This window comes from Pelophylax lessonae (genome assembly GCF_965119305.1).
Source record: "Pelophylax lessonae genome assembly, chromosome: 3".
Classification (NCBI taxonomy): domain Eukaryota; kingdom Metazoa; phylum Chordata; class Amphibia; order Anura; family Ranidae; genus Pelophylax; species Pelophylax lessonae.
In genome coordinates, this window is record NC_138770.1 from 514,214,673 (window position 1) to 514,235,423 (window position 20,751).

Sequence of the window (20,751 nt, forward strand, 5' to 3'; positions counted from 1 at the left end):
ACTAGGGTCTATAGCACTACTCTGGATATAGGCATGCAGAGGGACAGTCCACCACCGGACTGAGGAGTAGGGATGATCGAACTTTTCAAAAGTTCGGTTCGACCAGAACTTCCAAAAAGTTTGGCCCGGATTTCAGAACCCCATTGAAATCAATGGGACCCGAAATTCGTTAATCAAAAAACCCAATTGTGAAGCCCTAAAACCCAATAAATGCCCCTAAAAAGTGCCTAGGGTTCTGGGTCATGCCCCAGAGACTATTAATCACACAAAAAAAAAAAGTTCTTAAAAATTGTCATTTTTGATAGAGAGCCAATTATTGAAAAAATTATTGAAAAAAAAAATGAGATTTTTTTGGATTTAGTGTCTGGGGGGTCCAAAAGGTGTACCTGTGAAGTTTCAGCTCTGTAGCATGCCCAGAACCAGAAAAAAAAAAGATTGTTTCTATTAGGTCACTTATAGAACAGGGATATGGCTCCGCTTCTTTCACACCTTGCCGGTTTTGTAGCAAGCGTTTTTTTGGGCATTTTTGGGGGGACTTTGGAGGCAGGCATAACATCAGAACTTCTGTGTAGGGGTATATATACATACACCTATGTATGTATATATACACATACACATATATACCGTATTTTCCGGCGTATAAGACGACTGGGCTGTTATAAGACGACCCCCCCTATAGATAAGTCTATAATCCTTCCACTTTATAAAACTCTGGTCCGACCGCATCTGGAGTATTCTGCCCAGTTCTGGTCGCCAGTCCTCAGGAGGGATGTGTTGGAGCTGGAGAGAGTCCAGAGAAGGGCAACTAAACTAATTAGGTAATTGGAGGACCTTAATTATGAAGAGCGTCTGCAATCGCTTGATTTATTCTCCCTGGAGAATAGACGCCTGAGGGGGGACATGATAGCAATTTTTAAATATCTCAATGGGGATCTCAGCTTAGAAAAAAAGCTGTTCAGACGAAGGGATTGCATGAGGACTCGGGGGCATACAATGCGATTAGAGGAGAAGCGTTTTAACCTCAGGCAAAGTGGGGGGTTCTTTACGGTTAGGGCTACAAGATTGTGGAATTCTCTACCACAAGAGGTGGTTTCTGCGGGTAGTATGTTGGCTTTCAAAAGACTATTAGACGTACATCTCAAGGATCAGAACATACAGGGGTATGTGAGATGATTGCAGCCACACACACCTACACAGGTTGAACTGGATGGACTGTTGTCTTTATTCAACCTCACCTACTATGTAACTATGTAACTATGTAACTATTACATGATCTACCGGTAATATTTATACTTAGGTTACCTTGGAGAGATTATACTCGGCGTATAAAACGACCACCCATTTTTGGGGGATTTTGAGGTTCAAAAGTAGTCTTATACGCCAGAAAATACAGTAGGTGTGAAAGTAGCAGAACACTATGCTTGCGCTAATGAAATAATTAACAGGCATATGGCTCCGCTCCTATCACACCTATATATGTGTATGTGTATAATACATATAAGTATGTCTGTATATATACCCCTATACACAAGTTCAGATGTCATGCCTGACTCCAAAGACCCCCAAAAAATGCCCAAAAAATCGCCTGCGCCAAACAAAAACGCCCAGGTGTGTTATTGCAGGCATTTTTTTTTGGGCATTTTTTGGGGGTCTTTGGAGTCAGGCATGACATCTGAACTTGTGTATAGGGGTATATATACACATATGGTGTGATAGGAGCTGAGCCATATGCCTGTTAATTATTTCATTAGCGCAAGCATAGTGTTCTGCTCTTTTCACACCTATATATGTGTAGGTGTATATATACATACATGTGTGTGTATATATACCCCTATACACAAGTTCAGATGTCATGCCTGACTCCAAACATGTCCTCAAAAAAGCCCAATAAACGCCTGCAGCAAAAAGCAGGCTGACCGGAGATAAGCCATATCGCTGCTCTGTTAGTCACATAAGAGAAAACGATCTTTTTCTCTATAGCGGTCACCCTGAAATGGAAGGGTTTGGTCACCCTGCCATAGCAGTCAGTGTCAGTTCACCCTACACTACACTACGGTCACCCTGGCACTTAACACTTTCCCTACAGAAACTTAATTTTTGAAGCTAACTATAGTGGAAAATAGCACCCTAACTACACTAGATATCCCTTTCCTCACACTAATAATTGCTAAATGACACTTTTGAAGCAGAAGTAACAGAACTGCTTCCACTCTCTTCCATGTCCCTATATTAAAATGCTAGGAATTTGGCGGGGCTATCTTATATACTGGGGGGCGTATTCACTAATGATTGGCCTCTGGACCCCCTAGTCACTCCAATCACATTCCTAGCATTCTCCTGCCCCCTTAATTGGCTTTTACTAATGGTTCTGGTCCAATCATGGGCTTTTAAAGCCCATTTCCTGTCCCATTGCATTTTGGTCGGTTCTGGTTGCCGAATTCCGAACTTTTTCAGCAAAAAGTTCTAAATTCGGCCGAACCTCGAACAGTCAATGTTTGGGTCGAACCGATGGTCGACCCGAACTGTTCGATCATCCCTACTGAGGAGGAACGCTGCCTGCTGGGGGAGCAGAGGATCTGGTAAGTAAAACTGTTTTTCTCATTTCTGCGAAACAAAACAAGGAATTGGCCTTTAAAATATGGGCACAGCCCCATTGCAAGGAACACATTTTTATCTGCCCAGTGCTGGGCTTTATTAGTTTGGCTTTGGAATGGGATGTTGTACAACCTCATATTCATGTGGTGGTCAACTGTGCACAAACATTTGGCCATATAGTGTACCTAAGAAAAGATTTAATTTAACCTTATAGAAAAAAAAAATGATAAATGAAAAAAACAAATAAAAGCAAAAGTTTTTTATTTAAACTTACATAGTTTATAAATCCCAGTTTAGCAAAATGTACATAAGCATAATGAAAACACATTAAAAAAAGATCAGTCCCATAAATGGTGCTATCAAGCCAATTTAAAGTCTTCCAAATTTAAAAAAAAAAAAAAGGTTCCCCACTTGGGCTGCAAGAACCATCAAAGAAAAAAATGCAAATAAAAACTGCTAAAGTACGTTTTACGGTAGTCACTTTTGTCACCAATAGTTTAGGTGCAAACTTGCACTTACACAGATCATATATGTGACCTACAGAAAGGAAGCTAAAGAGGCTGAAAATGTGTCTTAATAAATTGTATAGTGCACTTAATATATAGGTATGTATTATTTATAATAACTCTGAGTAATAATTTAAATGTCACCGTAAACAATAACTTCTACAGATTCTTTTCTTAAACCAGTAACTTTCTTAAGAAGACTACAAAACAGCAAACCAATTCCTGCTTTCTCCAAATTTAGCATTAAAGCCAGGCTTTGGTTAAAGAAATTGTCCTTTTTTAAAAAGGAAAGCTGCAGATATATTTTATTTTCATTTTTTTTACATGCAGTTATCTCTGGTTAACAGGCATTGTATGCTTGGTTAGTTTGCTGTTTTGTTCTTCTTTTAATACATATATACTTGAAAAAGAAAATATACAATAAAGTGGAGAACAGGTTTGAAGGTATAAACAAATACACAAGGTGTCCCCCGTCGTTTCTGAACACGTTTACAAGATTTTAGAGCACTGGTAGTATACGTTCAGATATTTGAACTCTCTAAACATACAGCTTTAAGCCAAACATTAAAAAAAAGGCTTTTATATCACGCACAATCGAAAGGCAATTGGAAATACAGCTCCCTCCCTAGTGTCATGTTACACTTTAGCCTTTTAATCAAGAATACAGGAAAGCCTTGAGGAGTACATTTATTAGATTGAAACTGGGGGACAATTTCTGAATAAAGCTCCCGGTGAAACCTCAGGATTGTCGCATATTTTAGTGAGGGCTGACGCGCTCCATTCTTCCAAATCAGCTTTTTCACATTACAGTTTTCACATTCTTATCTCTTCAGTATTGCTTCTTGAAAACCTAGTTAACAAATCAAAGCTTAGTATTAGTACAGGGATGTATAATTAGTATTTACCAATTTTACCAACATGTATGAATAACTGTACTTACAAACGAAGTTCAATATTTAAAGCAGTATTAAACCCATAAGCAAACATTTATTATATTGCAGCCTATCAATTCTTAGATGTGATGGCTGCTTTAGATTTCATTAAGACTTTCTGATGCTGGCCAAACACTAGCTGAAAAATCGTTCGAAAATCTGTCATTTGGACCGTTCGTTTTTCCTCCATTTAATGGGCACAAATAGAAAATCGTTTTTACATTTTTATAGCTGAAAAATTGAAGGAACAGTTTGGAAAATTCTGCCGAAGGAACGATAAATTGAAAGGTTAATGTGTTTCTCGCCCAAACTATTTGCACTAGGCATATGCGACAAAATGAACGAAAAACTGATTGATTTATTGATCAAAATTCGGTCATTATATGATGGCAAAATCGTTTGCTCAGTGTTCGGTATTTGAAAATGAGTTTGAATGATTTTTACACTAGTGTATGGCCAGCATTACTTTTTTTCATCTCTTGACCTGGCCAGTAAGTCTGTTTTTCAAAAGAACAAGCTCTCTTGCAGATGTATCAACTGCAGGTATTAATTGGATCAACTGCAGGTATAGGATTGTGTATATGGGATTGTATGGTTGGGTTTTCATTACTGTTTTTTTTTCAATTGGTTGGGACAGATGGACTTGTGTCTTTTTTCAACCTGACCAACTATGTAACTATGCATCAGTTACAGGGATGTGACAAACTGTTTATCGCTGACAGGGGTGCTAACAATGACCGTATTTTATTTATTTATGCAAAACCTTCATTCCAAAAGGAAAAAACATTTTTTGTTGTAATTGCTTATAAAGTGGGAGCTGGAATTTGGCTTCAGTTTGTTAGTGTATATAAATTTGCTCGATCATCTAACATCCCCTCCCACCAGACTTACAATGTTGCTGTACAAATCTGCCCCTGTGCTCCTTCATCCAGAGTGGGAGCAGTCTAATACAGGAGGTGTGTTACTGGCCAGATCACCAGGTGAAAACAGAAGCAAAAAAAGCCTAAAAAAGGAAACATAATGCAGCCACTACATCTAATGATTGGTAGGCTACAGTTTATTAAATTTTTAGTTTTAGGTTTAATACCTCACCCGGGCTGGTTCTTTACTAGCCTTGGGGTTCCTGGCACCAGCATCCTAACTGGCTATGCTGCTTTCGGCTTTACAGCCGGCTGCCCACTGTGTATCCACAAGCTGCGCTGCACTTTGTAAATGGCCCGGCAGTCTTCGGGGACCTCAGACATGTCCCAGAAGACTACGGGGAGGGAGGGGAGAGGAGAACTGAGAACTAAGTGGGAGTGAGTACCTATCAAAACTAGATACCTATTCCCCCCCCCCCCAAAAAAAAAAAGGTATGCCAAATGTGGCAGGGGAGGAGAGGAGGAGGACTTAAAGTGGAACTTCCCCTTTTGGGTGAAGTCCTGCTTTAGGGATACAATTGGATGATCAATCTCAGGCTCCTTAACTTTTTTTATGCACAGATACCATTTCAAGAAAAACTGAAAATAGTGGAACTAAACTAACTGATTTAGCTGTTTCCCGGGACAAACCCCAAGTTAAAAATGTTTAATAAATGTTATTAAATCCTTAATCAAACAGGCCAATGTTGTTTTCTGATTACTAGCACATGTGCAGTGCATACTACATTTTAGGCTGATCCTTGGTGGTAACTGTCACAGCTACCAGTGTGCTTAATGCTTTTCAAGCCTTCATATGGCTGGTATCATGGCTAATCACAAGTGCAGCACCATGGCAACTTCAAATCTAACTAGAGAATAAGATGGCACCATCTTCAGCTGCAAAGGACAGGGGGGGATAAGTTCCACTTAAGGCCTCATGCACATAAGCCATTTACCCCATCAACATCAAATCCTGGCGTTTTCAGGTGCCCAGGAGGCACGTGCGCAGGATCCATTCCTGCTTGACCTCTAACATAAAAAAACATGGTGGAATGGTATTTGACGCTGGCCGGCCAAACCACCCGTGTGCATGTAGCCTTGAAGAACTGTGGGAAGCAAGTGTAATGTGTCGATTACAGTTATCTTTATGCTGTCCTTTTCAACACAGCACACAATCTCAGTTGTGAGAGTAGTGGCACTGTTAGTTGTATAGACCCTACACATTACTTGACTTTTGAAGTGGTTCTAAACTCAAAAGGTTTTTACCTTAATGCATTCTCTGAAATAAAGGTAAAAAACCTTCTAATACCTGTATAACCGTAAGCCGATCACTATAGTAGCTGGAGCTTTTGGATCGTGATCATTATGTCACTATCCCACCTCACCCAATCAGAGATTGCCTTGTATTCATAGGAAAAATACAAATCATTCTGTGAAAGGTGGCTGTGTCAAGCAAGGGATGCCCTGTGCTCACTATGCAGAAGGTAGCAGAAGCAGCAATCATTATTTTGATTCTGTGCTTCCACAGCAATCCCACAAGTATGGTACTATACAGGGCTGCTGTTAGAAAACATGGGGCCCCCGTACAGCCTACTTGGCAGGGTCCCCCCCCCCACCGAATATATCAAAGCAATATTTTCACTAAAAATACACTAAAATCATTATTAGCGGACACAAACATTATAGGGGATCTGCGTGAATTGGCCCTTTTTTAATTGTTTTTTACATTTTTAAAATTATTTTATTTTATTTTACAACTTTTTAAAATTATTTATTACAATGTTTAAAAATTTATTTTCTTTACAATTTGTTATTTTTTACAGGGCAGGGAACTGGGGTGGGGGGTTGTCAGACTGATAGAGGGATCAGAAACAGACAGAACAGGGAGGGGGGCTGGGAAAGCAATTCCAGGAACAATGCCCTGTGTCTTTGTCTCTCCCTGGAGCAGCTGAAAGCTGGCAGGAGGGAGAGAATATAAAAGGGGCACAATAAGTGGCCACTTGTGTGGGATTGTGGCCACCCTCAGCACATGTTAGGAAATTAGGTCATAGGCCTATAGGCATTAGAACTGTTAGGTAATTAATAGGTTACATTTTTTTCCTTGATGCTGGAGCAGGGATTAGCCAATGGGGGGCCATGGAATGTTCTGGAAAGCAGGGGAAGGCTATATAAGGTTAGGGTGGTCTGGAGTTCCTCCTTTTGCATTCGTAGAGCACAGGAAGAAATTTTCCCACCCCCCCTCCCTTTTTGTCGTGAGCACCTTTGTGTGGTTGGGTCACCCTGGAATTCTAGGGGGGACGTTGTATTTTATATGTTAATTTAAGATTACTGTTGCTCAAGTTCTGATAACTGAGCAATTACAACTCTTTTGGCTCTTTAAGTGAATTTATATGATCAATTTCAATGTTTGTAATTTTCATATATATTAAAACCAATAAAGAGTGCCGCGGCCTTTCTTTGCCAAGAACTGCGAGTCTATTTTGTTTTATTTTGGTAGTTTTAAAATAAGGTCTGTTTTGGGAGAAAAGGTGTGGGGTACAATCCCAACAGGCTTTCAGCTGCTGCAAAGAGCCACACCAGCCTTTCTTCTGTAATTCCCCCTTCTACTCGGGCCCCCCTATGTGCCGGGGCCCCCTACAGGAGGACTCGTGGTCCCCCCCTATCAGCGGCCCTGGTACTATATATATATATATATATATATATATATATATACACATACATACATGGTTCAAGCTGGACCGATGTAAATATGCTATAAGAGCCGGGTCCGGAGTTCAGCTTTAAAAATATGTAAATATTATAATATTCATAACTTGTCCACAGTCCAACTACATTTGTAAAGGAATATTGTGAATCTACATTCCAGATGATCAAGATTATTTCTAACACAAAATGAGGGGTATAACAGCCTAAAGGGACACAGTCCCCCTGCCCATTCATAGCAAAGTGACAATGCCCCCCTAACCCAGTTATATTCCCTATGCCAACTTCTCCCTCACTGCTCCTACCTCGATTATGCTCAGCTACAATACTTGGTGCTTCTGGGTATGGAGCTGCACCTGACTTTCTCTCCCCATGCCCAAGCACTATTAGATGACCGAGGGAGTGACGCCATTGCTCCCCTTAGCGTTCTGCAGCAACTGATACTAGGGACTTTTGTGTTGGTTGTGATGAAAGCAGAAATGGAGAGGGAGCACTGAAAACATAAGTTAAAAGGGGTTTTATGGGGGGAAGGGCTTTACAGAGACACCTAGATTGATTTACTAAAACTGGAGAGTGCAAAATCGGGTGCAGCTCTGCATGTTAGCCAATCGGCTTCTTACTGTAGCTTGTTCAATTAAGCTTTGCCAAAAAAAAAAAAAAAACCCTGAAAGCTGATTGGTTTCTATGCAGGGTTGCACCAGATTTTGTAACCTTCAGTCTTAGTAAATCAACCCCATTGTCACTTTCCCCTAAATGGACAAGGTGATAGGGTCTCTTCAGTTGTGAAACATATAAATCAATGCATCTCACACATTTGAAAAGCGCATTATGATTAACATCACTGCACTTAAGCTGAAAACTAGATCACCAGAATGAAATGTGTATTGAGAGAATGTGCAGGCTGCCATTGCTGACTTCTCTTATTTAAAACTTCTGCTTGGCTTTCATACTTGTATCAGACCAGGAAAAAGCATGCAAATCATGAGATCTGACTTCGCTCTCACTTGCTAAATGCTTATTCCTGGTTGGTAACCCACAAATTATTAAAGCCAGTGGTGTAAAGCATTTTAGGCAACTAGCTTATTCAGAATGGCATCATACATGCTTCTCTCAGTACAGGTCTCCCAGAAGCTTCCAGATATGCAATAAATGCATTTCAGCACTCTTAACTTACATTCAACCTCAGGATTCCACAGGCTGTGCCTTTTCTTGGGTATCTGTAGAAGAAGAATCTGTCTGGACGGATGTTTTATGGATATCTTCCTGAATGCTGATAGGAGAGGGTTTGCTTTCTTCCTCCACGTTAAGTGTGATCCCTGCTGGCTCAGAGTCCACCAAATCAGTAGATGGAACGATGACACATTCTTGGGTTGATGGTTTATTTTTGTCATCTGTTTGGATTCCTTTGGTATGAGCTGAAGTACTAAGGACATTGATTTGTTCGAGTACAGATTCTTGAACTTGGGAAACAAATTCATCTTCCTGATTCTGTCTTTCAGTGCTGATACATTCATGATCATTAATTTTTTCTTTAACTTTTTCCATTGTTGTCTCAACTGTAATATGTACAGTAGTGGTAATACTGGTTTTAGTGTTATCTGTTTCTACAAGAGTTTCTTTTGTTTTGTGTTTTATGTCGGTTAGAGTAGTGCCTTTAGGGGTTTCATCTTGGCTGCTTGCATCGACCACAAAACAATTTGTTGCTGCTTCAATTGCGGCATCAACAATAGCTGCAGCCTTTTGAGAAACAGATGCCACTAAGGTCAGAGCCTCCTCTGGATTTTCGGTGTGGTCTTTTGACTGTAGATTAAGGTCAGGCTTTTCAATAAGTTGTATGCACTCTGATGGTGTTTCAATAGGTTTAACAGTCTCTGCTAACATCTTTTCTTCTACTGCAGCAGCTGTAACTATCTCAGATACATTGCCAGCCTCTGAAGTTTCAAATTCTGGAATGTCAGTCGTGATTATTTCCTCTTTTATTTCTGTGACTTCTTGAAACAGTGATAACTGATTAACTACATTACTTAGAGACCCAGATTCACATTTATCTTCATGTTGTTCAATTGAAAATTCCCCTGCCTCCTTTGTTTCCTCATCTAGAGCTTTTGTATCTTCAACGTTGACAGGCTCGCTACTAGTATTGTCAAAATGATCATCTACAACAGGAATAACTTTTTCCATGTCACTTGCTAGGATGCTTTCTTCACTCTGCTCGAAGCTCTCTGTCTGCACATCAGGATCACATTCTTGAGTCTGCAGTTCATCTGACACAACATCTTTATCAGCCTTCTTTTCAGCTATTGTAGTTACACTTTCCTCAATCTGCCCCTGAGATAAAATAGAGACATCATCTTCAGCCTGTGCAGCATCTGAAATAGGAACTTCTTTGGTATCCTGCTCCTCAGCTAAAACTGGAACATCTTCTTCAACCAACACTTCTCCTTTAGCCTGTTCCTCAACTAATTCTTCAACCATACCTGCAACTAATCCAGGAGTGGTATCTTCAATGTCAACTTTATCTAACATAGAAATGGCTTCTTCAGCCTTCCCTTCAACACATGCCGGGTGACTTTCTTCAACGTGTAGCTCTGTTGATGCAGCAAATTCTTTTTCAACCGGTTCCTCAGGCAAAACAGGAACAACTTCTTCAATCTTTACTTCACTTGACAAGGCAGTACACTCTCCCTGCTCCTCCTGGTTAACAGAGAGGCTTTCTACAGCCTCAAACTCATCTGACACAGGGACATGTTCAGTAGCCACCTCAGCTGACACGGGGCCACCTTCTTCAGTCTGGACCTCAGTAAGAAGAGGGACATTTTCTCCACCCAACATAGGAACACATTCTTCGACCTTCGCCTCTGTTGTCACTGAAGCATCACGTGTGGTCTGCGCTTCAGTTAAAATAGGGGCACCTTCTTCATCCTGTGACTCATCTTTCACCTTTGAATGTTCTGCAGCTTGCACTTCATTCAGCACAGAAGTATCTTTATCAGCCTGAACATCAGATGGCACAGGAACACATTCAGCTTGAGGTTCAGCCAAAACAGGGAAGCCTTCTTCAGTATGAAATCCTGTTAACACTTGAACATCTTCAGCTTGCATCTCAGTTGTCACAATAACCTCTCCTGTAGCCTGAGCAGAAGTGGTTTCTTCAGCTTTAAACTCAGATGGCAAAGGAGCAGCTTCTTCAGCCTGTACCTCTAATAACACAGAAGCAGCTTCTTCAGCCTGCACCTTAGATTGCACAGATGCAACTTCTTCAACCTGCACTTCAGGTGGCACAGAAACGGCTTCTTCAGTCTGCACCTCAGATGGCAAAGGAGCAGATTGTTCAGTTTGTACCTCAGATGGCAAAGGAGTAGGTTCTTCAGTCTGTACCTCAGATGGCACAGAAGTGGCTTTTTCAGTCTGCATCTCAGATGGCACAGCAACAGCTTCCTCAGACTGCACCTCAGATGGCACAGAAGCAACCTTTTCAACCTGCATTTCAGATGGCACAGAAACGGCTTCTTCAGTCTGCACCTCAGATGGCAAAGGAGCAGATTCTTCAGTTTGTACCTCAGATGTCAAAGGGGCAGATTCCTCAGTCTGCACCTCAGAAGGCACAGAAGTAGCTTCTTCAGTCTGCACCTCAGATGGAAAAGTAGCAGCTTCTTCAACCTGCACCTCAGATGGCACAGGAGCAGCATCTTCAACCTGTACCTCAGATGGCACAGGAGCAACTTCTTCAACCTGCACCTCTGATGACACAGGAGCAGCTTCTTCAGCCTGCATCTCAGATGGCACAGGAGCAGCTTCTTCAACCTGCACCTCAGATGGCAAAGGAGCAGCTTCTTCAACCTGCACCTCCGATGACACATGAGCAGCTTCTTCAACCTGCACCTCAGATGGCACAGGAGCAGCTTCTTCAACCTGCACCTCAGATAGCACAGGAGCAGCTTCTTTATCCTGCATTTCAGGTGGCAAAAGAGCAGATTCTTCAGTTTGTAGCTCAGATGGCAAAGGAGCAGATTCTTCAGCCTGCACCTCAGATGGCATAGAAGTTGCTTCTTCAGTCTGCAACTCAGATAGCACAGCAGCAGCTTCTATAACCTGCACCTCAGATGGCACAGAAACAGCATCTTCAACCTGCACCTCAGATGGCACAGGAGCAGCTTCTTCAAACTGCACCTCTGATGACACAGGAGCAGCTAGTTCAACCTGCACCTCAGATGGCACAGAAGCAGAATCTTCAACCTGTATTTTAGATAGTACAGGAGCAGCTTCTTTAGCCTGCACCTCAGATGGCAAAAGAGCACATTCTTCAGCCTGCATCTCACGTGACATGGTATCACTTTCTTCAGTCCTCACCTCAGCTAGCACAGAAGCACCGTCTTCTGTCTGTACTTCAGATGGCACAGCATCACTTTCTTCAGCCTTCACCTCAGCTAGCACAGATGCACCTTCTTCTGTCTGTTCTTTGGATGGCACAGCATCACTTTCTTCAGCCTTCACCTCAGCTAGCACAGATGCACCTTCTTCTGTCTGTTCTTTGGATGGCACAGCATCACTTTCTTCAGCCTTCACCTCAGCTAGCACTGAAACACCTTCTTCTGTCTGCACCTCATGTGCCACAGAAGTGCCTTCTTTTACTTGCAACTCAGGCAGCACGGGAGAACATTCTTCAGTTTGCGCTTCAAGTGACATCGGGGCACTTTTTTCAACCTGTGCCTCAAGTTTCACAGCTTCATTCTGTTCAGCCTTCAATTCAGCTGGCAAAGAAGTACTTTCTTCAACCTTCATCTCAGATAATACAGTTACACCGTCTTCAGTTGGCACCTCAGGTAGCACAAGATCCACCTCAGTTGCCAGGAGAGTACTTTCTTCAGCTTGCATTTCAAATGCTACAGCTTTCATTTCATCTGCCACAGGAGCACATTCTTGGGCTGTCACCTCAGTAGCCACTGGAACACCTTCATCCTGCACATCTGACTCAGTATCTTTAAATTGTAGCTCAGCTGATATATGGGCAGGTTCTTCAACATGCTTCACATCTGATGCAAGAATAGCAGCTTCCTGCAGCTCAGATGACACAGTTCTACTTTCTTTAGCTTCTCTGTCAGATGAGATTGGGACACTCATTTCAGCCTGCACATCTGTATGCACAGAAACACGTTCTTCAGATTGTATATTACTTTCATCAGCATGCAACTGGTTTTCAAATGAAATGGTAACTCCAGACTCACCTACAGTTGGGATATCAACCTTAGATTCCTTAGCCAAAAGAGAAACAGAAATTGAATCATATTCTTCAGTCTGTTCTCCTTTAAAAGGGTCTGCTATTTCTTGAGAAGACAGCTCATTGTAAGCAGTCTCAAGCTCTGTAATTTGGTCTTCAACTGCTACTTTTGTCTCACCACTATCTAAGGTTTCTTCTGTCACTTGGTTTTCAGCAGAATTTTTTAAATCTTCACCTGATTTCTCAAGAGTTGCATATAAATCAGGTTGGTCAGTTTTCACATCAGTTGATATGTAGGCACCCTCTGTAACCTGATCATAAGCAGAAACACAGATACTTTCACTGGGCTTCTTAGAGACAGATTCATCTTCCTCAACAATTGATGTTTGTTCCACAGTAGATTCACTAAGCTTTTCCTCAGCTCTAACTTGCACAGTTTCATCTAAAGAAGTTGTGATGCATTCAGTCACTTTCTCTGTAACAGTAATGATGACTTCCTCAATGTGCTCTTCCACCACACTGGAGGCAGGCTTTTGAGCCTCTACAAGTTCGGTAACAATGTCTCTAGTCAAAGTAGTAGCACTCTCTTCCAGATTTGTTTCATGTAAATCCTCCTTTACATCAGGTGAGACATTTACAGTTTCTGTCTTTATAACATCAAAGGAAAGTTTTGTACTTTCTGCAACAGCGAGCAATATATTATCAGTGAGCTGCTTTTGTTCTTGTAGAGTTTGCACACTTGCATCATCTTCTGGCACAGGTGTAGCTTGCTCAGTAGACAAAACTGATTCCCCCAATTGTGAAACAGCAGACAGCATTTCAGTAGTCTCTTCTGCGCATGATGTTTCTATTGCCTCTTCCAGAGCAGTTAAAGCTTCTGAAGTTAATTCAACTTCATTAATTAAAGTACTTTGTGTTTCTGCCAGAACTTGTGAAACAGTGCTAAACACCATCGTTTCTTCAACAGTAATTTCAGTTTTAATTTTATCAGCCATTTCTTCGACTTCTTTTGCATGCTCAATAGTCTCAGTAACCTTTGCACTAATCCAGGATGGAGCCCTTTCTTCAAGACTAGTGACTGCCCTTTCTCCCTCTATTAAAGTCACTGTAACTGCATGAATAAGTTCATCAGTGGGTTTTTCAAGTGGCTCTTTTTGCTCACCTGGAAGATCAGGAGCACCAGATACTACAACAGACTTCTGAGCATTTAGTTTTTCTAGCTCAGCTGCATCAAACTCGGCCAAAGGAACTACTGCAGGTTCATCAGAGTCATCTTCAGCACTTTCTTGTACTGCTTGCTCAGAACTGAGGGGAGCCAGCTCCTGTTTGGCATCTGATCTTTTCTTCCTTCTACCAGGTATCAATTTTTTAAAGGATACCCAAGATTCTTCCTTGCTGCCTTCACCCTCTGAGGTAGACTGTTCTGGATTGGATACTACAGCAGTTTCATCAGTTTTCTCTTCTGCTTTAGTTTTTGACTTTCGTCTAGGTGTAACCAGTCTTTTAAATGATTGCCAAGTTGATACCCCATCTCCTTCTGTAGGGCTACTAGCTTGATCTGGTGATGGGCATTCTTGAACCTGTTGTTCTTGTGAACTTGTGATTGGACTTTCAGATTCAGACTCTTTAGTTTGTACTGTTTCGCCATCATTTTTCTTGCCTTCCTCCTGAGATCTCTGAATTTCCTCTTCATCTGAATCTGAAGTCTTTCTACCTCGTTTTTTAGAAGAGCCAACACATATTAAGGCATCCCATGAAACTGAACTGTCAGCTTTCTTCTTATTTTCTTCTGTGCTTTTTTCAAGTTTTTGTTCTTCGCTGGGTTCTTTGATTTCTTCCTGATTTTCAACTGAACCACCACTATCAGTAGAGGACAAAGTTGACGTTTTTGCTTTTTCAACCTCATCCTCTTTGTCACTTTCAGATGGTCTCTTTGGGCGTCGCTTTGGAGTGACAAGCTTTTTAAAAGAAGCCCATGGTATAATTCCATCTTTTTTTCTTTCGCCATCAGATGTTGCTCCTTCACCTTCCAAGTCTCCCGCCTGTTGTTCTTCCTCTACTGGTTTTTCTGTTGGAGAAGTCTCTGCTGACTCATCAGGAGAAGAGGGTAAGCTATCTCCACCACTTACTTCTGCAGCTTCTGGTGACTCAGGTGAAGCAGGTGTAGGTTCTGCGGTCACGTCCACCTTAGCATCATCATCTTTCTTTCCTTTACTTTTCTTTCCTGACAGCTTCCTTAGTCCAGAGCTACTGAAAAGCTTTTTCAAGGGACTGCTTTGAGCTTTAACCTTCTCTTGAGAGGATAACAGTTCAGCTTCTGTTGTAATTGCTTCTTGCCCTTTTTCCTGGTCAGCACTTTCAGTACTGGACTGCAACTCAGATTGATCATTTTCAGGTACTTCAGTTTTGGGTGCTACTTCTGGCTGCGATTCATTTGTTACCTCAATAGAAGATGGGATGAGTACATCTGTTATTTGGTTTTCAGGCTTAATTTCCAAGATATCAGTTTCAGCCTTTACTTCACTTGAGATACTCAATGCAGATGTAACAATTTTAGGAACACTTTCTTCGCCTTTTGTTACCTCCATTGTACCCTCATCTGCTTTCACAGTTTCTTCTGGTTTTTGGTCTTCTGGTTGATCAGATGGCGCTTTGTCTGCTTTGGTTTCTTCTGGAGAGATCTGGGAATCTTCCTGTTTAGATGACTTTGGTTCTTCACTTGCAGATTTACTTGATTCCTCTGGTACTACTGCCTGCTCTTCAACTGTTTCCTTTGTTGCTTCATCCTCCTCTTTTACAGCTTCTGTTACTTCAGTCTTTTCTTGCTCTTCAACTTTAATATGTTTCTCTACTTCCTGAGGATCTTCTTCCTTTGATTTCTTGAAACTTGTCTTTTTCCTCAGCCCTGCCCATCCTTGAGTAAAAAATCTCTTAAACGGGGAAGAGGTTTCAGTGACGACTGCGTTTGTTGGAGACTCTGGAGACTTTTTATCTTTTTCCACTTCTGGTTCTGGTTCTGGTTCTGGTTCTTTTATATTTTGCGTCTCTGGTGATTCTTCCTTCTTTTGTGCCTCCTCAGGTACTTCAACTGGACTTTCTACAGCCTGTGGAACACCATCTGGACTTTCTGCTTGCTGGACATCCTCTTTTGTTTCCTGCTGTGTCTGTGTCTTGCCTTCAGCAGCAGCACTGATATGCTCTTCTTGACCATTTATGCCATTTACTTCAGTTTCATCTTTTTTCACAGTTAAGAGTTGTACAGGTTCTGATTTTTCAGTCTTATCCTTTTTTACAGTGAATTTAAAGCCAACAAATTTAAACACTTTTTTGAACCCAACTTCATTTGATTGATTTTCATTTGATTGTTCTGGAGACTCTGCTTTTTCTTCAGACACAGGTGTTGTAGAATTGATTTCTGTTGTCTCAGCTTGGTCATCTTCCTTTGTGATCTCTTTTGAAGTGGTATCACTCGGAGTGATCTCCATGTTTTCCTCCTGTTCCCCATTCAGTATCACTTTTGCAGGCTCCGTCTGCTCAACTGCAAATGAAAATAGAAAGATATTAGTGTCCATCCAAATATGCTGTGCATTTACAGAACAGAAATACTTCAAGGTTATCCTTTTGTTCATACAGAAGTATGTGCACATTAGTGTTTTTAGACACAGACAGCACACATGCAAATGAAAGAAAACATCTTGAATTTACACTGTATTTCTTCTTGATGATGTTTAGTGGTATTACAGAAATTAAAACACCCATTGTACTTATAATCAATCCTGACAGACTTAAAGCATATCTAAACTGAAGAACAAAAATGTATTGCAGCATAGCAAACCTTGGATGTGGTGGTTGCATTCGTTTTTTTTCACTTTTTTTCCTTTATTTTAACCTAGTAATCCTGTCATTAACACACTTCCTGTTCTAGGGTGACAACGGTAGTGAGCAACATTGTCATCCTAGAACAAAGATAAAGTTAGCACTACATAACCCCATCCCTCTCTTTTTCAAAACAGGGGAGGTGTTTTGTAGTCCATGGAGATAGTAAAGAATAATGCTAACTAATAACAGTCCAGAGTTAGAGAGTACAGAAAGTTATCAGCTCACGATTTCTGTCTAGATAAAACAGATTTTGTTTTGCACTATCAAACAGATAACATAAAACACTTTCAATGGTATATTTAACAGACCAAAAGGGAGCAAACAGGAGAAACTTATTGTTAAAGCTTCCATATACGTCAAGTGTCAACAGAATGAAAAGTAGAAATAGCTAAACGAATACAAAAATAAATAAATAAAAAAAAAACATAAAGTAGTGTACATTGTATTTCAGACTCTCAAAAGAAGTCAGTGGATATACAAGTCAGATATATAAACTAAACCGACCTGTAAAAAAATTAAACGCACCTCTATACTTTTCAATTTACTGTATTTTCTTGCACTGTTAAATGCAGTTTAACAAATGAACACTAGATGGCAGTGTAATCACAGTTTACTTTAGTAAATTCAGTAAATTTAGTAAATTTAGTATCACAATGTCTTATCTAAAATGGGTCAAGGAAGCCACCAAAAGCAGTAAAAAAAATTATATTAGGTTTTTTTTTTTTTTTTTGGTTTATCAGAACATGTTTGTGTATCTGAAATCAAACTGAAAGAAGCTGCATGATACATATAGATATATGTGGAATCCAAGTTCCTAAAAAGGCTCATCATATCTATGAGTAATATCATTCAGCAGGAGCCAAAAAGAATTCACAAAAGCAGGATAGATCTCAGGTTTTTATATACTGTCACCTTTGATGAAGTTGATATTAGGTATGGATACATCCACATAATGTGGCATACAATATACAGATATTTACTTTGCAGTAATGTGCTATACAATATTTTTAGGAATACAGAAGGTGTCAGGGTTATCATTAGAAGCATAAAAAATGACCTAATAATGATCTTTGTTTTATCTTTGGCCCTCTGTATTTGAAATCTCAAAAATGTTTATTGTGTGTGAACTCTAACAAAGAATCTTTCTTATTTGCTGCCCTTTGGTCTCCAAAAATACCATCAAACGCATTTTCTTATATATGTTCGCTAAGTGCAAAAAAATAAAATAAAAATAAAAAAATAATATTTTCTTGTGTCAGAAATTTAGGGCTGCCCTGTGCAGGTTATATTTGTTATCTCAATGGACTCTCCCAGTTCTCATCTTGAGCTACAGAAAAGTTAGTTCCTATTCTCTTCTGTCCGATATCTATATATAATTATAGCACTTTATGACTGTGACAATATGTCATATTTCACTAAGGATGCTAATGCATCAAAAGCTTTAAACATATAGCTCTGAGTTGTAATAAACATGGAGTAAATTTCTTTAGCATACCATAATGGAATGGTCAAAGTTGGTAAAGGGTGCTGCAAAAACTCCTTACTTGTGCGCAGTCACAGTGCCTATGATTTGTCACCAGCACACCAGCAACCTTGTTTAAAAGTGCAGAGTTCATTTTTGTTTGATCAGATAAAGAACTCGTTGGAGTGCTGGTGACATATCCCTGAGTTCTAATAAAACCAACGGGTTATGTATAGAGAAATTCCCCTTTTCTAGCACATGGTGGGGCCACAGGCAAACAGTGAATTTTTAGTTTTACCAGAAATCTTCTTTAAAGAGCAACTCCACTTTTGCTTACAAACTCCTCTGGATAGTCAATGTACATTGCAGGGAATCGGATCAACTTTGTAACAGATTCCTACCTTTTGTGCTGTGAAGAAATAGCTCTATGTCTCATTAGACTGATCTCATACTTATTCTGAATGGGAGGGTCCGGTCCATTACTAATCAACGGATGCACTTTCTGTTTTCTAATGAGAAAAGCTGCAGTATCTGCATCCCTTTAGAAGTTCTTAACCCTTCAGCTATACTGACATATGTAAAATTCTGCGTGCCACGTTTGTGCGGACACAGCAGCGTGTTTATTTGAATGAGCTGTTGTATCTGTGTTTCCTGCAGAAAAAGGTCCCTAAATCGTTTTTGAAAACACGGCTGCACAGAAAACAAATTTTTCAGTGCCTGGGGGTGCCATTAGGAGTTAATGGCAACCCGCACGTTTTCTTAAAAGCAGGACAGCTGTCTGCGGGTGTAATTTACACGCCTTCCCGCACCCATATAGATGGGAAACTTACAGAGAATCACACAAAAAACGTACATTTCTATTGCAGGGGGTGCACTTTATCTTAGTGTAGACATCGGGGAAAACCTGTGAGCCAATTACACAAACAGGAAATGACATTTGGAGGCATTTTGTACCAACTGTGTAGAGAACACCTCCAGGTAGCCATATTGCAGGGGTCTCAAACTGGTGGCCCTCCGGCTGTTGCAGAACTACAATTCCCATGAGGCATTGACAGGCTGACAGTTACAAGCATGACTCCCATAGACAGAGGCATGATGAGATTTGTAGTTCCCCAACAGCTGGAGGGCCGCCAGTTTGAGACCCCTGCCGTATTGCATTGAATTTTACAGAAAATTACAGTGGTTGCAGATTGAAAAAGAAAAGTAATTTTAATAACATTAAAATATAATATGACTTATGTAACAATTGTATATGCTATATTTTTATTATTTGCAATTTTTTTTTTCCACACAAGTGGAGTTAACCTTAAAAGTGGAAGGTCACACAAAACCAAACTAATGCCAAACCTGCTCCTTGCCACAGTCTAAACCTAATGTATCTAATCCTGTAAAGCAAAAAATCACTATACTTACCTATGCTGCAGCCAATCTGGTCCAGTCCCAGCATAAGCTGTTAGCGGCGGCTTCAGTGTGTGGGAGTGTGAAGGAGAGACAGCCGACAATGGAAGCCCCATAGTAAATCTATGGGTGATGTTATTTCCCAACCATTTCACAGCCGTTGTCTGTCCTCTCCTGCCCACAACTTCTGCTGCTGGAAACCGGACCGGTTAGGCTGCAGAATAGGTTAAGTACCGCAATCTTTGCTGTACAGGGTTAGATAGATTAGGTTTAGAATATGGCTGAGAGCAGTTTTATAGTTAGTTAGTTTTTGCACGGACTTATACTTTAAATGGCCAGAAGTTATGCTTTTTGAGTAGCAAACATTTGATGTTATCAAAAAACATCTTGAGGACAACAGCCATATGTTAAACGGCGTAGGTGATAGGTGCACTGACGGCATCTTAACATATATTGCGTGGTCATCATCTATGTGCTGGTATATTGGCAACTTATTGAATTTGTTACAAAAACTATTTACAAATTCAAGCAGTAGGGGGCAGCAGATCCCTACATAAGGAAAAACACTAGTGTATGATAGAGACGCAATGGATTTTGGATCTTAGAATAATGCTCACTGTATCATTGTGTGCAAACCTTAGGGGTTAGACAACCGATGCAACCAATATAGGTGGCACCTAACTAATTTGAATGTTCTATATTGTTATCAACAGAAGCACGTTTTTTGGCTCATTAATATTTTTTTTTAAAAAGTATGGAAAAAATAGAATCATTGACAATTTTTTTTTGTCTGTGTCCCTGTTAGGTATACTCAGTCTGATGGAGACAAAAAGTGCTAGGAAATCCAAAATTGTAGAGTTCAAATACTGGTGTTCCGGATCCCGAACCACGGCAAATCGTGGGACACCCGTGCGATTCCCATCACTTCCAATGGCACCCCAAACGCTGCGCAATTTTGCCCTGATTGTCGCTTGATGAATCGCGGTAAAATTTAGCAAAAAGAATCATGGGACGCCTGTCACCCAAAAAAAGTACAAGAACTTCTTTTGGGTGACAGGCGTCCCGTGATTCTGTTTTTAGCGATTTTATCGCGATTCGTCAGGTGACAATAGCTGCAAAATCGGGTAGCATTTGGGGTGCCATTGGAAGTGACGGGAAT

The 20,751-nt window shown here is 40.5% G+C and overlaps 1 protein-coding gene across 14 annotated transcripts in view; it reads right to left on the bottom strand.

The window, feature by feature from the left end:
• Nucleotides 1-3,589: 3,589 nt before the first annotated feature.
• Nucleotides 3,590-20,751, bottom strand: part of AKAP12 (A-kinase anchoring protein 12) — a 220,449-nt gene continuing 203,287 nt past the window's right edge. The window contains exons 3-10 of one of the 14 annotated variants that reach the window (XM_082251603.1): nt 12,861-16,391; nt 12,330-12,770; nt 12,130-12,221; nt 11,872-11,949; nt 11,728-11,799; nt 11,230-11,691; nt 8,810-11,013; nt 3,590-3,951 (exon numbers count right to left, since the gene is read on the bottom strand). In XM_082251603.1, the coding sequence (XP_082107729.1) occupies nt 8,818-11,013; nt 11,230-11,691; nt 11,728-11,799; nt 11,872-11,949; nt 12,130-12,221; nt 12,330-12,770; nt 12,861-16,391 (6,872 nt within the window). In that variant the 3' untranslated portion in view covers nt 3,590-3,951; nt 8,810-8,817. Of the gene's footprint in view, nt 3,952-8,809; nt 11,014-11,229; nt 11,692-11,727; nt 11,950-11,969; nt 12,222-12,329; nt 12,771-12,860; nt 16,392-20,751 lie in introns of all 14 variants that reach the window. The other 13 variants (XM_082251607.1, XM_082251606.1, XM_082251604.1 and 10 more) reach the window with 13 other exon arrangements.